The sequence below is a fragment of the Muntiacus reevesi genome, chromosome 7, assembly GCF_963930625.1.
Source record: "Muntiacus reevesi chromosome 7, mMunRee1.1, whole genome shotgun sequence".
Taxonomy (NCBI): Eukaryota; Metazoa; Chordata; class Mammalia; order Artiodactyla; family Cervidae; genus Muntiacus; species Muntiacus reevesi.
In genome coordinates, this window is record NC_089255.1 from 41,816,347 (window position 1) to 41,840,103 (window position 23,757).

The following is a 23,757-nucleotide window of genomic DNA, read 5'->3' on the forward strand; positions in this document are numbered from 1 at the left end:
CATCTAAATGATTAGGATGAGGATCAGTTTTCTATAAACATATGTTTTAGAGAATTGGCCACATTCTTCTTTATGAATGTGTTATTTCTAGAAGTTTATTAACATAAAATAAAGATGAAATCTTTAAAGTCTTAAGAACACAAAAGCCCCTAAACCAAATAAATACCTATAAATAACTATAAACATGATCCTGGCTGGTAGCAATGGGACTCTACAATTTTAGGTTCAATTACACATTAGTGTTTTCTAAAGAAGAAAATGTAAACAAAGTAATATATACCTTTATCAACATGAATTTCTGCATTGGCTCATACCACTGAAGTAAAACAATTCCAGACTGTAAAGCTCCGCAGAGGTATTTATGTCCTGTGTAAGGGTTTCTGACTGGAATGAAACAAAACAGACACACCCAGAACACTGAATATTTTTATATGAAAACATAAAGTTTAGCTAAAAGCAACTACTGAATTATACTCATCCCAAAGCTAACTCAGTTTTCTTTATAAAGGCAGTGCTGATACATTGTTATTCAGTTGCTAAGTCATGATCCATTCTTTGCGACCCCATGGACTGGCAACATTGGATAGTCAGGATGGGGAACAATCAGGCCATAAAGACCAACCATGCAATTGAGGGTAGGGGCTTCGGGTCATGCAGCATCACTTGACCTCCAGAGGGGATGGATACTGAGGTCAGCCATGTGGGCAGTCAAGCATGCCTACATAATAGAGCCCTAGTAAAAACTCTGAACACTGAGGTTGTTGAGTAAGCTTACCTGGCTAGCGTGTATTATCACACATCACTGCCTGAAAAGTAACACTATCCATATGCTATTATTCTATGGAGGACAACAGAAGCTCTACATCTTGTATTTTTCCTGGACTCTGCCCTATGAACATCTTCCCTTAGCTGATTTTAATCTATGACCTTTCCCTGTAACAAACCAAAGCCAAGAGTATAACCACTTTCAGAGAATTCTGAGTCATACCAGTAAAATTCTGACCATGAAGGTTATAATTGGTAAGCTTATAATTGGTAACAGAAGTGAGAGTGGTCTTGTATGGACTGCTGCCTCTAACTTCAGAGTTGGCCAGAATCCTGAAATAATAATGTTCATAAAGCACTACTCAATAACTGTTAAATAAATGTTAAGTGCTAACTGAAAGCTAGGATATTAGCAGAGATAGAGCCTTAGGGACTGTGGTTAAAAAGATTTGAGGAACATTGTGCTCTGAGAAAGCATCAGCTCAGGGCTACTATCTTTAAGTGCTTTTATGCCAAGTTCCACTATACATTCCTGAGCTTCAGGGCCCCTTAACTCCTTATTTAAAACAAATATAAAGCTTCCCTTTCTTTACTTAATACTCTAAGAACTTTACAGATAATTTTAAAGATGTTAAAAGTTCTAGCCATTCAGCTTGAGAAATAGTACTTACTCACCTATGCAACATTTGTGGCAGCCCTTTGTATCAGGAATCTTTGTGGTTAAAGCGAACTTTCTGTAAACACAGGACAACATAAATGTACTCTACTACAGTGGTTCTCAAACAGTGAGTGATCTGTGAATCAGTTCCATCAGAATTAGTCAAGGAGCTTTAAAAAAACCCATCTTAAACTATGACTCGAAACTATGTGATAGTATAGGTCTGAGGTGGGGCCTGGGAATTTATATCATAAAACTTCTATGGGTGATGGTCATGGACAGTCAAGTTACAAAGTACTTATCTTTTGAACTCTATATGACACTTAATGTAAAGTATCTTTCAAAATTAAGACAAAGGAAGTTTTTCAGTGGGCAAGGAAGACTGGTTACTTTAAAAATAGACACTAAGTCCCCTCACTCCCAGCAGAATCAAAATATTTAGTACCTTGGTAGTATGCGATCTGGAAACCTATGAGTTTGAATATGGGCAGCTAGTCCTGGTTTTTTGGCTTGTTCAAACAAAGCAATAAGATTATGAGAGTAGAGTTGAAAGGTTTTTCCTATAAAAGAGAAACATGTTATTTTTATTAGAATTATTTAAAACAGAGAAATATAATTTTCAAGCAAAAGAAATAATAATTACCTTCTAAAATGATGAATCCAGACATGTTCAAAAAGCCAAGCAAAATAGAAAAACATAAACAAAAATACATAGTTAGTATTACTTTGAAAGATAATAAGTAAAATAAGTTTTAGGAAAGTAACAGATAATTGAGTTTCCCAATACATAAATTAGATATATACTGACTAATAGGTGATCTGGACAGAATATATATAAACCTTAATGAAGTGAACATAGAAAAAGAAATTGTTAAACATTTTTTGCAAAATAGGCTGAGTCACAATGATGCACATGTGATTATTTCAGTACAACATGGAAAACTAAATAACCACTACATTATCTTTTTGAGCTACTCCTATTTATGAATAATCTACCACATTACCTTGGATTAAAACTGATTGTGAAAGAAGTCTTAAGATAACATTGAAATACTAAGAAAAGTAAAGCAAACTAATACTATATGCCATAGGATATAACAGGGCTACAAGTATGTGCTATCATTATTCAGGATAACTGGACTACGATTTCTGTATAATCAAAACCATATATTTAATCCACATTAAAAAGGGGGAGGTATAGTAAATATCTGACTCCTTACTATATATGACATAGTACTATAACAGCCCCAAATAGTGTCTATCATTTTACTATGAGAAAACATGAAAAAGAGTGACTTTATCCTCACAAAATTTTCTGCATCTTTTCAAAATACAGCATTCTGCCTAACATTACACCACCCTTCCTTTCTCCAGTCCCCCTTTATATATAACTAGTTACCTAAGCAGCTAACACATGTACATGTATGTACACTCATGTATAGAAATGCAGACTCTTAAACAGAACGTTTTCTCTTATTGAGTACTGCTACCTATCTTCATTCAGTTCCACAGGTCGTTTTAAGTAGAATTTGGAAAGAACTAATTCATAGGCTAGCTTTTTCCTGCCTTTCTATAGTTATTTTATAAATATATAAAATGTACTCTGTGTAGCTTTTAAGCTTATTCACACAGACAGGTATATAAAAGCGGTTGGAGGAAAGTGATTCTATATGAATACAATTCAGAATTGTTAATTCAAACAGAATTAGGTTTATTTTCATAATATAATATGTTATATTAATATTTTATTAAATAAAAGTAAAAAAAAATTGGGGGACTCAAAATCAAAGAGAATAAACAGTCATTTGAGGACCCCAGTTTTTAAAAAGACATTTGTGGACAATCAAATAAGATGCTCTTTGTAAACATTGTCATCAGCTCAAATATACAAATTCCTGAAGAATCTCTACTAGGTGATGGTTAGTAGAAGAGTTTAAGTTATATACACTCACACACACATACTTAAAATTATGAAAATGACATTTCTTAAATTAGTCACAATTCATAATGAGTTAAAACTGTATCAGCACTGATGTTTTAAAGCATGAGTAGCTGAAAGGCATACTTAATAACAAAAAGTCTGACAGTACAGTAAATAATAGCTGGGATATAATCGTCAGAATATCAAACAAAACTGAAAAAAATTAAGAAATGTTAAAATAACTTAGTTATTAAAGTGGAGAAAGGGATGAGTGCTATTTTAATAGATGACAACATTAGGATTAAGGAAAGAGAGAAATAATTAACTATCTTGTACAGTGGTCCCACCATAAGTATTGTTCCAGAACCCCCATGCAGATACCAAAATCTGAGGTTGCTGAAGTCCCTCATATAAAATGATGTCATGTAGCACTTGCATATAACCTATGCACACCCTTCCATACACTTTAAACTATCTCTAGATTATGTATAATACCTAACACAACGTAAATGTTATATAAGTAGTGACCCAGTACCTGGCAAATTTCAAGTTTTGTTTCTTTTTGGAATTTTCCAGAATTAAAAAAAAAACTTCTATCTGCAGTTAGTTGAAGCTGTACATGCAGATACAGAGAGCCAACTAAACTCTATTATCAGAATGAAAGCAAGTAGCGAACCTTTAGGTAGCCACTTAAATTCAAAACGTAAGAAAATTGTTTTTGGCAAGTAAGGATTGGGGAAAAAAAAAGCTTAAAACACCACCCGTCTATCCCCAACAAAACAAAAAAAGAAAAACACAAACAACAAAATTAGAATAGGTTGCTCCAAAACCGATACGATTATTTTTAAGACTTCACAAAGTTTTGGTCCAAGTTGGCTAATAAATGTGTGGTCCAGAATTCTACCAGCGAACATCTCTTAAGTCTTCACAGTTAACTAAGTACTCTATATCTCACTTAATCCTCACAGCAATCTTGTGAGGTTGTTATTGTTACTATCCTCCTCATATTAATTACAATTAAGGAAACTGCACGCAGCAACATGGATCGATTTAGAGATGATCACACTAAGTGAAGTAAGTCAGAAAGAAAAAGACAAATACCATATGGTATCACTTATATGTGGGATTTAATGTGACACAAAGAACCTATCTACAAAACAGAAATAGACTCAGAGAAGTGGAGAACAGACTTACTGGTTGTCAGCAGAGAGGGGCAGGGGGAAGGGTGGACTGGAGTCTGGGCTTAGCAGATGTGAACTAGTACATACAGAATATACAAACAACAAGGTCCTACTGTATACAGCACAGGGAACTATGTTCAATATCCTATGATAAACCATAAAGGAAAGAGTATGAAAAAGTATATATATATGGATAACTGAAATACTGTATAGTACAGCAGAAATCAATACACTGTAAATCAACTACACTTCAATTAAAAAAATTTTTAAGTAGATACAATTTATGAAAAAAAGAAAAAGAAATCTGAGGCCAAGAGATGAGACAGTGACTGGCTCAAGATTAAAGAGAAGGAAGCAGCTAGGTGCTCTGATTGCTTCCCTTAACTGCTGATACTCAGTGGAAGGCAGGGAGGGTGGCAGGAACAGTGACTGTGTGGAGACAGCCTCGGGGAACAATCACTGTCATGTTCCCCAGCTGTGTAGTTCTTGGGCACGTGTGGGAAGTACAGCTTTACCTGACAATAGGGTTTCTTCCTACTCTACACTGGTCAAAAACACCTACAAGCCTCAGCGTTAACTATACTAGATTATAATTACCCTAAATAACAACATTTTAAAATAATATATATTAAAATTACATTTCTCTGCTTGTCCATGGTTTATTTATCTTATTATTTTCATCATATACATACCTGACAATGACATTAAAGTATTGTTGATAACATACAGCCAAGTGCATTTCCGCGGAAATAACTATTAAGAAAAAAGTAGATAATTAAAACCCTCCAATTTCATTCCCTTACCCCTCAACCTCCAAATTTCAACAGTTTGAAAGAGTAGCAAGAAAACTATTTCTATCTTTCAATAAATTACCACAACCTTATGGAAAAAAATCTTCAGACATGAACATACAAAGAGTACAATTTCACCACTTTAAATATTTAAATCATAAAAATTAAAACTGGGGCCCATAAAAATTGACCTAAAATTAAGATATTTCCTTTATTCAATTAGTCCAAGCTAATTTTATGAGTTAAAACTCCTAAATTACCTGTTCCATCGTTGCCTCATGTAGCTCATTGAGATTCAATGTATAAATACCATCTTCAGTTCCAAAAATAATGTACTGATCTAAAACAGTTGAGATAAATCACCAGAATTTACTAACATTTTCTGAAATCATTCATTAAAATAATGGCCTTCTATTTTAATGGTATTAAGAATTAGATAACCACCCACCCATCCAAACAAAAATTATTTTCTAAAACCCATGCTACCTTCTCTAACTATATTCCCAATTCTTCAATTTTAAACAGTAGATATATTGTTACTAACTCTACTTAATCTTACTATAAAATTTTTTAAAATGAAATTTTCATTATATGTCATCTTATTCAAACACAGTGAATAAATGAGAAAGAAGTAAAACTGTTAACAGATGTCAATGGATACTAAAACTAGTCAGTGAAAGTTTGATGAGCAAGAGGATATTTATCAAGTTTCAATGTATCTCCGCACTAGCTACCTATCAATTATTTTGGAAAATTAATTAAGTAATTACTTAGGAAGGGAAAAATAGGAACTTGACAGAAGAGAAGGCTAGTGAACATCACCTTAACTAACTGGTTAATGCTAATGTCACCAGCACCTGGACAAGTTGATACCGAGTGCCTCCTGATATGATGAACTGAGAAGAGCACAAAAACACTTGTGATATTCCTTCCAAAATGCATAACTTGATCTACACATGAGGACTCATCGGACAAACCCAAATTAAGGGACATTCTACAAAATAAGCAGCCTCAAAATATGGCATGATCAAGTGAGACAGAAAAGCTGAGAAACTTTCAGACTAAAGGAGACTAAAGGCATGATAGGCAAATCCAACAGGTGAACTCGAACTAGATGTTGGATTGGGGGGAAGAAAGAAGGAGAGGAAAATGAAAGACACTCCTGGGATAATTAATAAAACTTAAATATGGACTGTGGATTAAAAAACAGTATTATATCAATGATCAAGTTTCTGATCTTTATAACAGTACTATGATTATATAAGTGATGATTCTTGCTCCTAGGAAATACAAAGAGAAGTATAAGGGGAAGAGGAGCATGGTGTCCACAACTCATCCTTCAAGTGATTCAGAAAAAAAAAAAAAAGCACATACAGATAGAAAATAGTAAAACAAATGTGGCAAAAGAATGCACACACGCCTGACTATCTATAAAATGGATAACCAACAAGGATCTACTGTGTAGAACAGCAAACTCTACTCAATATTCTGTGATAACCTATATGGGAAAGAACCTAAAAAGGAATGAATATATGTATGTGTATAAATGAATCACTTTTCTGTACACCTGAAACTAACACAATATTGTAAATCAACTACACTTAAATAAAAATAAATAAATAAACAGTATGGAATTGGTGAGGGTGTTAACAAAAAGAAACTCTTGATGATTCTGAGTATATCAGAGTTTCTTATACTATTTCTCTAGCTTTTCTGTAAGTGTAAGCTTCTAGCAAAATAAAAAGTTACAAACATTAAAAAAAATTTGCTTACTGTTAATATTATTTTGTTATACTTTCTAATGATGGCACATAAAGCAGATAATTACACAACCTGTCTTTATGACTGTGTTGAAGTGGAAACAAACATTTCCAGAATACGCTCCACTGCCTAACCTCTGCTAATTCCCAGACAACCAGGTTGGCTCCTTTCTTTGTTGCAACAAGGTGAGTATTATGAGTATTTATGTTATAAATGATCGCTCTGAGAACCAGAAGTATTAAGTATCTTTTTCAAGTCACATAGTAATGACAGCTAGGGAACTCAACCCATATATACTTGATTCTAAATTTTCCCCATGTGTTATGCTTCCTCACTTTAAAATCACATAGCCTAAAATTTTAAGAGTAAATTTTACTTTATCATTTCAGACTTTCAAAAACATTATAATAATACAATGCATTATTGAATATACTTCATGCAGATTCCACAAATGTCAACATTTGTCACTTTTGTTTTTATCCTTCTCTCTGCACATAGATTTTCCCCTTCCCTGAATTAAGTTATAAGCCTGATACCCCTTAAGTCCTAAATATTTGTGTGCACTTCTTTAAAAAAAAAAACCAAAACAAAAAGGTCTTACACAACCACAGAAAAATGATCAAAATCAGGATATATCAAAATAAGGGAATCAGGATATTCAGAACACTGAAACAATATACTATCTAATATCTTGACTCTGAGATTATCAACTGGCCCAGTACTGTCTTTGTAAATAAAAGAAAAATGCCAAATTGTGATTGCAATCAGTTGTGACATCTCTTTCATCTCTTTTAATCAGGAATTGTTCTTATATACTCTAAAATTCAAATGCTTTTAAATCAAAACTGTTTACCTATTTAGGTAGTTACACTAAATAGCAAGACCTATACTATTTAGTCTCTAGGTTGTACTTTTTAAAGTAAAAAGCCCTCAGTTCAGTGACCATAAAGATTCTTTCCAATAATAAATACTTTGTTAAAGAGGTATATAAAAGTTTCAGAAATGTTACCTTTTGTATCAGGATGTATCCAAGATGTTGCACAATTAATTTTCAAAGGGCAACCATCAAAAACTTTGGAAAAACATGCTCCCATCTTATTTAAAAAGAAAGAAATGTTGACTTATTTGATTAGATAATTTTTATATTCTTAGAAAATAGCTGAAGATTATTATGAAATGCTAAACTGACTCTTATGTGCATATACTTATGGTCTCATTACAAAACAAAATTCATATTTGATATATTAACTCCTTCTATCAAAAGTTTCATACTCTTTCCTTGAGTAATCCTCTATTTTAGAGGAAAAATATCATATTTACTAAAACATCTACATACGTCAATGATATATTCTAGGTACCTAAGTCACAAATAATCTTTACTACTAAGACTTAATAATGCAAAACAATGATTTTATTGAGTAACGTAACAGCTATATTTGCAGTTTACCTCCATAATAGTGATGAGACAAAAAGACTAATATTTAAGCTTAACTTTTACTGTATGAAAAGAAACAATTTAAAAGGCACCCATTCTTATGACTGGCTGAACTACATTACAGAGAGGTACTACTGAAAGGCCAGAGAACAGAAGCTTCTGTGTTCCTTCCCACTGTGTATAGTTCAATGTAAAAATGACTTCAGGCACAGAAAGATATTTAACCCACATAATGAAGAGGATACAATACTATTAATATCATCACATTAAAGTGAAATTGGCCTTTGTAGGCTAACTGCAGAACTCAACTCTCCATATTTATAAAAGTAGAAATTCACCCAACTCTAACTAACTGGCTTAAATAAGGGTACATGATTGGATGCACGGTATATTCAAATGAATTTGATGCCTCAGTATTTTATGGATCCTTCCTTTCAACACCTTAAGATACTCGACAGAAAATAAACAATCTTCCTCTTCTCTAGAAAAATTGGCAAATGGTTCAAATAAAAATATTCCTTACCAGTACTTTTGGGGTCGGTGGAAGGCCATTGATTACTGGTTTCTGTGGGAAAAATAATTTGTAATACTTTAAGACCTCTTAAAGCCTTAAAAAAAACTTTATACATTTAGAAGTTCAGTTATTCCAAGTCTTGCATTAAACAGACTATGCCCCTTATATGATACAGTATTAGTTACAACTAATCACCAAATGCCTGTTACATACAGGGAAATCCCGCTTGTCCTTTTTTCGTGGTAACTGTGGTGCTTGCGCTGATCCTTCTGTGTTTTCACTCATCAATTTTGAAATACCATCTCCATTTCCTAAAGAGAATCACAGTTAAAAGCTGAATGACCATACAAATAAGTTTTCCTTGAAAAATAACTTCCCTTTCCCCACAGTACTTGTTTTCCATTTGGGTGATCCTTCATTAGGAAATATTCTCTACTTTCAGACGAGTTAAAGTATTTTTGGTGCCTTTCTCTAGATCCTGCAGCAGTAGCACTGCAACTATAGCAGTGGTCTTAATACATGAAAACAACAAATGTCTGGCCATACTGTGAGAAAAGTGAAACATGACTTACTAATGCAGATATTCAAGGCCTTCAGAGTTTTAACTTCGCTCTACCTTTTTAAGTTCTATTTCCCAGTATACACTCTTCAAAAGCTCACACTTCTCTATACTAGGCTGTACTTTCAACACAAGCTAGATTTTCCTGCTTCCGTGCATTTGTTCATTCTTTCTTGTTCTCTCAGAAAGTCTGTCAGTACTGGTTCCAATTATTAAAGGCTCACCAAGGGCCTACCTTCTCTCTACCCTATTCTATCTCCCTCAGAGAGCTATGGTGTTCTGTTACATACTTATTGTAGGAGACACTTAAAACAAAATGTCTTGTCTGATTTTATGTGTGCATGGATATAACTTTTGCTATAGATCATGAACTTCTGGAGGGCAGGGTCATCCATTCATTTTTCTAGATCCTATAATATTTAGTAAGGGATCAAATTAGGGTTGAATTGGATTGAACCTATTTATAGTCCATCCATGTGGAATTTTAAAGAACTTTCACAAAGTTTTAAACAGTAATAAGACTGACTAAAGAAAAAAAAAGACAGTCTTTAAAATTTGAACAAAATGGCTTTCTTTTCAGTTTTCACTTTGATTTATTTACCGAGATCACAGTATCTAGCTGTATGCACTCCAGGGCTGCTGATACTGCTAGTCATACCAATAGAGGAAGTCTCAGCTACAGGACCACAACTGGGGCTACTCTGTCTTCTGAGAACTTGGGGAGCTCTGTTCTCTGAATCAGGACAACGTTTTACAGTTGATGACTTTTCTTCATCTGGGAGGTTGTCTTCAGGGTAACTGTTTATCCTTGGCTAGTTGATAATAAGACATAAAAGTACTTTAATAAATTTGGACATAAAACATTAACACTGTTATTATTATGTATCAAATACTTTAGGGAGAGAAAATATGCCTTTTTTTCTTTCTCCTACATAGTTCAATTCACTGGGCCAAGTAAGTAAGGTAAGTAAGAGCTTAGTTACTGTCTCAAAATAACTATGAACTTGCCATGTGACTTTTAATAGCCCTAGCCACAAACTGATGTGTTTATAACCAATAAAATCATATACACAATCCATGAAATACTTAATAACTAGAAACAAGCAAGGAAAATGACTTAATGAAGTGTGACTCTAGTGAAATGTCCAACTGTAGTAATAAATGAGGACTGTAAATGATGAACTCCTCTCCTTTCAACGTGGTCAACCATTTTCTTAAATGACTAATAATTTATCTTTGCCTTTTTCTAATAGCTATAAAGATACTGTATTTATCATGAAATATTTTAAAATATATTTTTATATCTTACTAATATGCTCTTGAAGAAAACTATATCTAAAATATATTTAAGAGAATTGTGAACAAATTCAATAAAGTTACTTTTATTGTTACTTTAAACAAGGATTTATTGCTGAAAATCTTTAAGTTGCTTACCTTAGGAGGTAGGGGAGGTGGTATTGCACGTTTTGAGGTTGATCTAACACAAAGAGAAAAATGCAATTTAGATGGTTTTAAGTAATCATAACATAAAGCAGAGCATTAAATATGCATTAAAATCTGCTTCTACTCAAGGAATATAAAAGACAACTGGATCACAGCACAGAGTAACTTTAAAACCTACAGGAAGACCTAAGATTTCATTCTGTCAAACTGTGTTAGTATGACTATAAAATAGAGCTTTTATAATGTGAACACAGCCTTTTTTACTTTGTGGTTATGCTTTGCTACATTTAATATGTAATAAAAACTAAACTCAGTTAAAAAAAAGATTCAGAATTTTAGAGCTGGAATCCACAGTGAATCATACATTCAATATAGCTTCATCAAACCCTTCATTACTCCTAGTGGGGTCCAGAGATCAGCAACATTAGTAACACGTGGAAACTTTTTTTCTGGCCACATCATGCAGCTTACAGGATCTCAGTTCCCCAACCAGGCATTGAACTCAGGCTCCCAGCAGTGAAAGCGTTGAGTCCTAATCCCTAGACCACAAGGGAATTCCCAAGAAAACTTTTATAAATGTACCTCGTAGACCTACTTAATCAGAATCTGCATTTTATCAAAATTTCCAGGTGATCCTCCAGGCACACCAAAATTTGAGAATCACTGATCTAGCCCACTGGTTTCACTCATTTATCCCCAGTCACTGCAATCAATTGGGAAGCTTTGAGGATTCTTAGATTCCACTTCCAAAGACTATATTCCATAGCAAGGGTTGGCAAACTTTTTCTAAGAGGGTTAGACAGTAAATATTGTAGGCTCTACGAAACATATAGTGGTCACAACTACTGAACTCTAATGTTGTAAGCATGAAACCAGCTACGGATAAACTTATGAGCATGGTTGTATTCCAACTAACCTTCATTTATGAACATTGAAATTTAAATTTCATATGTAACAAAATTACTTTGCCTTTTGATTTTTTCAACCATTAAAAAATGTAAATATCCTTTTAGTTTGTGGTATGCACAAAAAATAGGGTCAGATTTGGCTTACAGGCCATACTTTGCCAACCCCAGACCTGAAATCCTAACGTGGGGGTCCTGGAATCTGTACTTCCGCAAGAGCTCTCTAGGCACTGCAATGCACTAACAGGTTTGGAACAACTCACCCAGGTCAGTCCCATCACTTAATCATTGAGGAAAGACAGGTCTAGTATATGAAGAAATCACACTACAGAGATGGAACTGGGTCTTTCTGACATCTACTATGGTACTTTTTCTCACATCATCATGCAGCTCATCTTTCAGTATACTAACATTACACATACTGTATTTTTATTTAGAGAATAAAACCCTAAAACCTTAATGATCAACACATGATGCCTTTGGGCAATTAAAAAAGTCAGAAGCTTTTTACTGACAAGAGGCATAGTACAACTTTTATAAGAATAAAAATTAAAACTTATTAGAATAAATCACTCACCACCAAATGTTGTTCTTATACAATCAAGTAAAATAATGTTAGAAAAACAACTTACTTGCCGGTATTTGCACCATCAACAAAAGGATTCCACCGTAACAGAAAATTCGGGTCTGATGATACTCCCTATGAAGGTAAAAAAGAGTTTAAACATGTTACCTTATAACAGATATTAGTCACTTTATTTGATTCAAGAAAATACTTTGTCATGATTATTAATCATCTTGGCTTTCAACTGTTTAGCCTCTAGCTACACTTGCTGTCACTTGATATATTTATGCCAATAACTCATTATTAGTTGACTTAAATGTAAGGAAGATTATAAACACAGCTTAAAATGTGACAAGCACTCTTTATCAATATGCTAGTACATTCCAAAGCAAAACAGAAAAATGTTAACTTCGAATTATGTGCATCACTACTCCATTAGCATGGAGGACTAAGCACTGTTTTAGTCAATTATCTTCAATTTATTGGAGCCATATTTTTCATGGTGCCATGAAAATTGAGAATTTATTGCCCAGCAATATACACAGTAGGAAGAGCACCACTTCCAAATGTAAGAATAAAGAGATCCACTAACAGAAGATAGTTACTCTAAAAATTATACTTTTACTAATGGTTAAAAATAAAGTAGATGTTAGAATAACATCTAGGCCAACTCTAATAATATCATGCTCTATCTATTGTTTCTTTCCTTTTAGATAAGCAAAAGGGTTAATCAATTAGTAATCTAAAATACGAGCAATGGTTTTTTTTAAAAAAGGGGCTATATTAACAAATAAATATTAAAAACAGTAAGGCAATGCAAAATTGCACTCTAAACCTAACAGAATCAGTAGTAAAAAGATCCCGAGAGCTTAAAGCTTAGCATCAAATACCATATATTTAATAACTTTATGTGAATTCTTCAAGACTTAGAAATGTCAAAATGAATGGTTAAAATGGTACTTACACACTGTACTCTAGTCAAAATACACCTAACTATAAGCTTTTTCAAACTTTAACTGGTGAAATGTGTGCTAAGTCGCTCAGTCATGTCCAACTCTTTGCGACCCTAACGTCTGTCCATGGAATTCTCTAGGCAAGAATACTGGAGTGGGTTGCCATTCCCTTCTCCAGGGGATCTTCCTGACCCAGGGATGGATCCCGGGTCTTCTGCACTGCAGGGAGATTCTTCACTGTTGAGCTACCAGGGAATGGGTGAAATACATTATCAAAACTTAACGCTTTGAAGAGTATATTACTTTTTTCTTTGGTCAAACTATATCTAATTATAAGTTTTCTCAAATTTTAATGTGTAAAATACTTTAAAAGTCATAAGTCCTACCATTTCATCCCGTGCTTCTGTTTCTTTTCTCAAAGGAGGTTCAAACTGTAATTTGTCAACTGTAAAATATAACAGATATTCAGAAACTTTAACTTAAAGGATCAAACTTGAAAATGCAAAGAGAAGCATGTGTATTGGGGAGGGAGGAAGGGAGAGAAGAGGAAAAGACAAAAACTCTTTTTTTTTTTTACTATCAGAACACCCCAAAAGAAAGTAACAATTTGGTATTTTCCTAACAATTCTACTTAATTCTTGACTGGAATCAGGAAATTAAAAAGCAATTTTGTGTATAAAAGATTTTTTAAAAGCTAATTAAAAGTAGGTGAGAAAGCAAACACTTTAAGGATGTTTCTATCCAGGCTATATTAAGACTAACTTAAACTACAAATTTACAGCAGGATGAAACCTCCAAAATTACTTCTAATTATCTAAAAATAACAAATATTTGTCAAATGAAATATTACTATGGCATTCAGGAATCTAATATTATATTGTGCTAAATGTATATCTGATCTGGCCTAATCAGACCAATTTTAGAATTACTCCTAATAGAGAAACTTCTTTTACAAGAAATATTCTGTAAATTAGAGAAAAGGATGACTTATTACCTACTCATGAAGTACACAGAATTTTAAGATTCTAAAATACAATGTGATTAAAAGATCAAAAAATTAAAATATACACACTTGCATTGTAGAGATACAAGTTTCCTAAATACAATCTTGATAAACAAAATACACTAAAAAAAGGTCTTTCAAAAAGGATCCAGTTATCTTTATCCCTAAAACAAGATTTATAAAGCAACATGGAGCAGTTACATAATTCATGACACTAAACAAAAACATTAATAAGTCATAAAATTTTCAAAGAAAGATATTCCATAAAATGTATTCCCTACTTTTCAAAAATAACATAAAATAAAAAGAAGCTGCTTATTTATAATGACTTCTTAACAAAAAATCTTAATTTAAGAGTCATACTATAATTCACAAAGAACCACTTTTCTCATTTGAGACAGAGATGAGTTAAAGGTATTTTTCTTTTGGTCACAAGAAATACTGGCACGCAGGTCCAGAAATGAATTACAAAATGTGTAAATATGGAAAGAAAAGAAAGAAAATATCATTTTCCATAACAATTATATAATTAGCAAATTTCAAGACTGGAAACGTTACTAGAGAAAGTTCATAAATTCTCATTGAACATATAGTAAAATATCAACTGTATCCATCCATACAAGTATCAGTAATTGAAAATAAAATTTTCAATTTCATTTCTTTTATAACAACATAAACATTTAAGGTATTTTACCTTATCACATGAAAAGTATTCCTTAAAAAAAAAAATCAAATTCCTTATGACAAGTCTAAAATTACTACAGCCATGACTCATGGCAAAGAATGCTAGTCTCCAATATCACTGTTCTGCTTAGAAGAATAGACTCCACAGTTCTAATGAGGTGGATGAAACTGGAGCTTATTGTACAGAGTGAAGTAAGTCAGAAAGTGAAATACCAACACAATATATAAACACATATACATGGAATTTAGAAAGACAGTAACAACAATCCTATATGCAAGGCAGCAAAAGAGACACAGATGTAAAAAACAGACCTTTGGTCTATGTGGGAGAAGGGGAGAGTGGGATGATTTGAGTGAATAGCATTGAAACATGTATATTACCATACGTAAAATACATGACCTGCTTTGATGCATGAAGCAGGGCACTCAAAGCCAGTTCTCTGGGACAACCCAGAGGGGAGGAAGGTAGGAAGGGAGGTTCAGGATGGGGAGACACATGTGCACCCGTGGCTGATTCATGTTGATATATGGCAAAAACCACCACAATATTGCAAAGAAAATATCCTCCAACTAAAATAATTAATTAATTAAAAAAAAAAAAAGAATAGGCTCCAAGTTGTTTTGTTTCACTTTAGTAAAAATCCTAGCAGTACCTTTGGCTGTGTGTTTGGCTTATAAAATACAAAGATGGGGAGGACTTCTATGATATATCCTCATTTATTTCCAAAAGATGTTATTTACTATAGCCATAAGTGTTAGTCGTTCATGTCTGACTCTTTGCAATCCCATGAACCATCACAGCCTGCCAGGTTCCTCAGTCCATGGAATTCTCCAGGCAAGAATACTGGAGTGAGTAGCCATTCCCTTCTCCAAGGGATCTTCCCAACCCAGGGATTGAACCTAGGTCTCCCACAATGCAGGCAGATTCTTTACCCCCATAAAGCCAGGGTGAATAAGGATCTTACCACCATCTATCAAAGATTATAAACCTGTGATGTCTGACAATCCACTGCTTCAAAATAATTGCTTCATATACCTTGTATGCACACACATATTTGTATTACATGTTAGTAATTAGTAGTTTATAGCAGAAGGGTAAGTCTAATTCCTGTTTTACTTATTATACCTATAATTGAGGGGTTCCCTGGTGGCTCAGACAGTAAAGAATCCTCCTGCAATTCAGGAGACCCGGATTCGATCCCTAGGTCAGGAAGATCCCCTGGAGAATGGAATGGCTACCCACTCCAGTATTCTTGCCTGGAGAATTCCATGGACAGAGGAGCCTGGTGAGCTACAGTCCAAGGAGAGTTGGACATGACTGAGCAGCTAACACTTTCACTTTCTAAGAAAACAGAACCCAAAGACAGTTTCACTGGGCACAGGAAAAAGGAGTAGTTTAGGGTCTCTCAGACAGTGGGAATTTGAAGGGCAGAATACCAGAAATGAGAAAACTGAACTAAGAAGGAACTCTAAAAATATGCCAAGAGGTCTCCTTAGAGAAATCTTTAGTTGAATACGAAGTTGCCCACAAGCAAAGCAATACTCTGCAAGGTATGTCAGAAAACAGCTAACACAGGGCTGTGAGCTAAATGCAAGTTTTAGTGATCACACGGTAAAAGGGAAGAAATGAATTTCCACCCAGAGGAGAAACTGCTGAACATGGTAGTAAAATCTAAGACAGATCTTGAAAGGACTGGGATGACCTACCAGCTAATTTATGCTTCAGATACTCTTTAAAATAAAGAGGTCAAAATCCAGACATTTAATGTTGTATCACAACATCCAAGATACAATAAAAAATGACTACAGAATAAGTAGAAAAAAAATAAAAATCATAACCAGTTTAAAAAACAGATACAGACTCAGAGGTGACACAGCTGTTGAAATTAGCAAAGATGGACACAAGTAAACAGATGGAAATTCTCAGTAGAGATAAAAACTATATATGTATGTGTGTGTATATATATATGTATACATGTATGTATTATCCATCTAGCCATTCTTCCATCTATTTTTCTATCAATCTATCTATATCAATGAAAGTCTAGATCCAGAAAATACAATATATGAAATAAAATTCACTGATAGGCTTAAATAACAGACAGAATACAACAGGAAAAAACATCAACGAACTTAAAATCAGGGCAACAGAAACTAAACTGAGGTACAGAAAACAAAAACACCTTAGGTATGTTTATGGGGGGCAGGGAGAACAGAGCCTCAGTGACCTGTGAAGCAACATCAAGTGGTCTAACATGTAATTGGAGTCTCAGGAGAAGAGAGAATCTAGGGCAGAAAAACTGAAGAAATAATGGTCCCAAATTTTATATAGCTGATAAAATATACCAACTTATAGATCTAAGAAACTCAATAAACACCAAATAAGTAACAAAAATGCATTTAGGCACATCACAGTTTTCAACTACAAACTGGCACTTCTCATCCCTGGGTCGGGAAGATCCCCTGGAGAAGGAACTGGCAACCCACTACAGTATTCTTGCCTGGAGAATTTCATGGACACAGGAGCCTGGCAGGCTACATGCAGTCCATGGAGTTGCAGAGTCAGACACAACGGAGCGACTAACACACCCATCTGTCTCTACAAGGATTAAATCACGTGCTGCTGCAGCTGCTGACCTGGCACACTCCCTGAAGGAGTTCAGCGTGGACAGCAGAAATGAGGCGCCCTGTGCTTGGGGCAGGGGTAAGGGGCGGGCAGGACAAGTCATCAGATAGGCATTTTCAAAAGCTCAATTCTTCTATCTCCTCATACCTAGAAAAGCGCTAAAGTCCTTCATGGTGATGACTGTTTCCTGGGAATAACAGAAGCTTCATGAGACCAGCAGAAACTTTCTACTAAAGTATGTGCTTGATTGCATGTACGCCCCGTTTACCAAAATCACAGATATACTGTCCCTCCCCCATAACTCTTTTGGAGCAGTTTCTCAAGAGTTATTCGAGGTGCTGTCTCCCAGGCTGCAGTCCTCATTTTACCCCAAATAAAACTTAACTCTCATGTTGTGCATTTTTTTAAAGTCAACAGTTATGGCAACCACAAAGGGATTCAAACCCTCAATTTGTAGTTGACACCGTCAAATTGCTAAGAAAACAACAAACAAATTCCACAAGTTTCGTAGTATAGTATTTATTAATCCAACTGATGCAGTTGAAAATTTTCTATTTTGTGCCTTAGAAAAAAATTTGAATTGATGTCATGGATTGGGTTGCAACCTGCAGCTTAACAAACACCAATGTTGAGGAACATATGGGTATGCTATACTTCAGATAGTTTTTCAAAATTAGTTTTCCTGACAGCAAAGGCTTTTGCTTTAGTTATTGTATATCTATTTCTAGAATGGCTCAAAGGTTGTTTAAAAAGGCTCAGCCTTAACAATGGCCAAAAAATGTTGCTTGAGTTTGTTTTTCCTACCTGGGAAAATTCTAATTACTTCTCTAGTAAACACTCACTTGTCTATAACTGTTACTAAGAAGGTTTGTGAGACAATGCATCTTCCTCAAAATCTCTATCACCCTTATCATTCTTAGTCTTCATGTAAAATAAAAAGGACAAATGGAATTTTCAAACTTAACTTGGATAAACTTTTAGAAATTCTTAGACCTCCTTAGCCTAAAATGGGTTTTCTTTGTTTGTTTGGCTTGAATGAAAGTAAGGTCAACTTCCTCAGGGGCCCATTAACTCTCTCTCAATAAACCCAAAACTGAGTATCTTATACATCGAAGAATACTGCCCCAGCTCCAGTTTCTACAATATCACAGACGAATATATCTGAGACTTGAACAGTACACAGTTTTATATTCAAACATATACAAGCAGTGTTTCCTCTGAAACGATCTTTTCATGATTTAGAACTCAGAAACTGTCTTCTGGGAAACTTCTCTCTAAACTCAATAAATAGAATCTTGCCAGGAACTGTTAATAATTAATACAATGGTAAAACAGAGCAATGATCCTTGTATTAATTTGTCTTAATTACAGAGACATGGGCCAATTTAAATCAACACAAGATGGTCTCAGTAGGAAATCTCAAACTGGAGATGACAATCTTCAGAAGCAGATGACTGCAAGAAGGCAATTTCTACACAAATCTGTTGAATCAAGCTGATGACAATAGGAAAAGAATCATTTGCCCAAGTCCAATGGAGCAAGATGACACAAGACTTTAATTTTCATACTTTAATGTGCATACTTTAATACTATAGCTCTTTAGCTACAGTTTTTTCTTCCTCCTTGACAGTTGAAGGTTCTGGATTGTTGACAGACTACTTGTTACCTCTTAATTATGATATCAGTAGAGTCTTTATTCTTAATACTGCTCTGTGTAGCCTCAGTCCTTGGTATGAGTCCAAATACCTGGCTAAAATTTACTTGTGAGTCAGCTAAAATCATACACTTAAACCAATAGTTGGGCAGTCATTTTCTTTATTGACACCTCTCAAATCCCCTTTGGTGCCAATTTTTTGCAGTTAGTTGGTTTCTTAGGTAACTGTGAAACCAAGCAGGACCCTACAGGAATCCTGGGCACAGAAGCCTTTCTCTCCCCCATCTCCTTTAACTCAGCTTCCCCCACCTTCCCAGAGTTCCAAAGGGCAGATTCAACCTGGGAAGGGAAGGGATGCAAATATGGGGGAGGGGGATAGCCAGGAAACAAAAGTGCAGCTCTTGGGGCAGGGTCCTGGTTCCACCTCAAGGGACACACATAACAAAGTCTTTAAGGTCTTTTAAGAGGTCAGCACTCTTCATAGCAGAGAAACACCACAGAAGGCTATAATAAAAGAACCAGATTAGTTCATCAAGAAGATTCAGTTCAGTTCAGTTCAGTCACTCAGTCCTGTCTGACTCTTTGCAACCCCATGAACTGCAGCATGCCAGGCCTCCTTGTCCATCACGAACTCCTGGAGTTTACTCAAACTTATGTCCATTGAGTCGGTGATGCCATCCAACCATCTCATCCTCTGTTGTCCCCTTCTCCTCCCGCCTTCAATCTTTCCCAGCATCAGTGTCTTTTCAAATGAGTCAGCTCTTTGCATCAGGTGGTCAAAGGGTTGGAGTTTCAGCTTCAACATCAGTCCTTCCAATGAATATTCAGGACTGATTTCCTTCAGGATGGACTGGTTGGATCTCCTTGCAGTCCAAGGGACTCTCAAGTTTTCTCCAAAACCACAGGTCAAAAGCATCAATTCTTTGGCGCTCAGCTTTCTTTGTAGTCCAACTCTCACATCCATACATGACTGCTGGAAAAACCATAGTCTTGACTAGACGGACCTTTGTTGGCAAAGTAATGTCTCTGCTTTTTAATATGCTGTCTAGGGTGGTCATAACTTTTCTGTCAAGGATTAGCATCTTTTAATTTCATTGCTGCAATCACCATCTGCAGTGATTTTGGAGCCCCCCAAAATAAAGTCTGCCACTGTTTCCACTGTTTCCCCATCTATTTGCCATGAAGTGATGGGACCAGGTGCCATGATCTTTGTTTGTAATCAAGAAGATTACTTGAGACTAAATTAGAGGAGTGGAGGCCCTGCGCACACTCTGATCTCTCAGCAATCCCACCCACCCCTGAACCACTGTGCTATAAAACTTCTCCCAGGTTGAGACGCACAGTTGGGGCAGGAGCTCTCTGTGTTCCGCTTTGGCTGGCAAAGCAATAAAGCTATTCTTTTCTATCTCACTCAAAATTCTGTCTCTGAGATTTGATTTGGCACCTGTGCACAGAGGCTGAGCTCTCAGTGTCAACTGGACTCAACCAAAAATTGGCTTTTCAGACAAAAACTTTAAAAAAAAAAAAACACAGAAAATTCAGGTCATACACCCTTATCTAATCAGAATGAGACAGTAATCTGCCTGACCGTTCATCAGACTGGGAAGACAGACACAAATCCAAATGCAAAGTCGAGAAGAAACAGTGTTTCTCCCAAGGATATGCTGCATAGGCAAAGTATCACATGATGATCCCCTCTCTGAATTACCCATGCTTTCCTATTGAGAAATATCAGTCTCTAAAATCAAAGACAGTCAGAAGCTTTGCTTTATTAAATCATATTTATTAAAATGAACCATTCCACTCTCACCTGGAGAGGTTTAAGTTACTGATAGAGAGAAGTAGCTTTAATTTCCAATGTAGATACAGACCTTCAACTAAAGAAGTTTCTGAATACAACATTTCAAGTTTCCAAAGAAACAGGCTTCTGAATCTATTTTTATAGTATAGATCTTTTCACACACATCCCTACTTTGCTTTAAGTTTTCACTTAAATTTTACTTAATTTCCACTTTCCCCCCAAACTCTCTAATTCTTCTTTTCCTATTTAATGAGATGTTCCATGGTTCCTCTGGTGTGTGTTCTCCCTCACTGCAAGGAGTGAATAAATCTGACTTCGCTGGACTATACTCTGGTGGTCTTAGATTAGGCCAAGATCAGAAAACTGAGCACCGAAGAATTGATGCTTTTGAACTGTGGTATTGGAGAAGACTCTTGAGAGTCCTTTGGCCTGCAAGGTGATCAAACCAGTCAATCCTAAAGGAAATCAGTCCTGAATATTCATTAGAAGGACTGATGCTGAAGCTGAAAGTCCAATACTTTGGCCACCTGATGTGAAGAACTGACTCACTGGAAAAGACCCTGATGCTGGGAAAGATTGAAGACAGGAGGAGAAGGGGACAACAGAGGATGAGATGGTTGGATGGCATCACCGACTCGATGGACATTAGTTTGAGCAATCTCCAGGAGCTGGTGATGGACAGAGAAGCCTGGCGTGCTGCAGTCCATGGGGTCACAAAGAGTTCAGCAACTGAACTGAACTGATAACCATTACTTATGTTCACTAAAAACACACAGTAAGGATGATTACGGTAATTATAATAGCCCCAAACTAGAAACAAATAAAAATGCCAGCCAAGTGAAGAATGAATAAATTATGCTATAATCATACAATGAAATATGACATTACAATGAAAAAATAAACTATTACTAGCACAAAAGACATGAATGACTTTCACAAACATAATACTGAGCAAAAGAAATCAGGCAAAAGAGGTGTATATTAGTTGATCCTAAATATCTGAAGATCAAGACCACAAAAACCAATCTATAGTGATGAGATAAGAATAGTGATTAGCCAGGGCAGTGGGAAGGCAGCGGGATACAGGGAGATGGGAGGGTGTTGATTGTGAAGGAGCATGAGGAATCCTTCAGAGATTCTGATAATGTTGATCTGGTTGGTGGTTTCATGAGTGTATACAAATTTAAAAATTCATTGTGCAGTACACTTAAGCATTTTACTGTATATAAGTTACTAGCTTAATTTAAAAAACTGAAACAAAAAACTAAGAACAAGAACTAACAAGGTATGTATAAAATCTATTAAACAAAAACAAAACTATGAAACACTCCTGATGGACATAAAAGAAGACTTGGGAGAATTTAAAGATAGACCAATAAAATGACCTTCAACTCTAACATCTTCTGTTTGGTACTTGCAGCACACAGGGCAAATTCCATGAAGGAATCAGTACTCTGGACACTTATAAAAGAACTAAGCTTTGAGCTCTCTGAGGAAGCTTATTTTGATTTAGATGACAGAACATCATAAAGATGTCAATTCTCCCAAAGTTAGTGTACAAATTTATGAGATCTCAGTAAAAACGCCGAGAGGGTTTTTTTTTTTTTTTTCAACTCAGTAGACTGATTCTAATGTTTTATGTGGGGAAAATACAATGGCCAGATATACTAAAAAGGAATTGCAACTATGTGTGTGTGTGTGTGGAGGGGGTGAGGGAAAATAGGAGGAGGATTATTTCTAACACATTTTAACAGGTATAAAAACATAATAATCAGAAGTATGTGACTGGCATAGGACTAAGTACATTAGTGCAAGAGAACAGAATTTCCAGAAAAAGCCCTAAAATGTACGTGGCAATTTAGTATATAATAAAGATGGCATATCAAATCTATTAATGAAAATAGTTTTTAATAAACAGTATCAAGACAAATGAATATATATTTAGAATGAAACTGAAGTTGAATTCATATTTCATACTTCTAGCAAATAATACCTTATAACAAAGATATAAGTATTGATATTATAAAAAATGAAACAAAAAAACAAACAACAGGAAAATCCTTTTATAACCTTAAAATCAGGAAGGCCTTACTAAATATAACCCCGAAAACAAAAGCTATAAGGAAAAATAGATTTACACTACATTAATTGAATACTATACAGTTGTATAAAATAAAGAAAATAGCTTTATAATAGCTTTATTTTAAAATATAAAAATAAACAGCTGCTTTTCTGTCTGGTATTTGAAACTCAGAGAGTTTGCTGGGGATAGTATAAGAAGATAGCATAAAAAGTATCAGCAATCTGGGACTAAGACAGAAAATCTTGAATTATGAGTTTAACTATGAAAATGTGTGACTGAAATAACAGATATGGGAAGGATATTCTAACTCTCCATTGACCTAGATTTCCAAAGCTGCGTACAGAAAGCTAGAAATGTTTGGTTTCAAGAAAACAAAATACACACCTGCAATCATTCTAACTACCTTCCTCCATTATGGTTTATATTTTTTATTTAGAGCTTATTTTAATGTAAAA

The 23,757-nt window shown here is 34.9% G+C and overlaps 1 protein-coding gene across 1 annotated transcript in view; it reads right to left on the reverse strand.

Moving 5' to 3' along the window:
* MAP4K5 (mitogen-activated protein kinase kinase kinase kinase 5) overlaps nt 1-23,757 on the reverse strand; it is a 113,554-nt gene that overhangs the window by 19,147 nt on the left and 70,650 nt on the right. The window contains exons 15-27 of the mRNA XM_065940407.1: nt 13,838-13,896; nt 12,566-12,633; nt 11,020-11,062; nt 10,244-10,397; nt 9,240-9,337; nt 9,036-9,077; nt 8,087-8,171; nt 5,577-5,656; nt 5,218-5,278; nt 2,067-2,069; nt 1,869-1,983; nt 1,441-1,499; nt 281-384 (exon numbers count right to left, since the gene is read on the reverse strand). Of these exons, the coding sequence (XP_065796479.1) occupies nt 281-384; nt 1,441-1,499; nt 1,869-1,983; nt 2,067-2,069; nt 5,218-5,278; nt 5,577-5,656; nt 8,087-8,171; nt 9,036-9,077; nt 9,240-9,337; nt 10,244-10,397; nt 11,020-11,062; nt 12,566-12,633; nt 13,838-13,896 (971 nt within the window). The remainder of the gene's footprint in view (nt 1-280; nt 385-1,440; nt 1,500-1,868; nt 1,984-2,066; nt 2,070-5,217; nt 5,279-5,576; nt 5,657-8,086; nt 8,172-9,035; nt 9,078-9,239; nt 9,338-10,243; nt 10,398-11,019; nt 11,063-12,565; nt 12,634-13,837; nt 13,897-23,757) is intronic.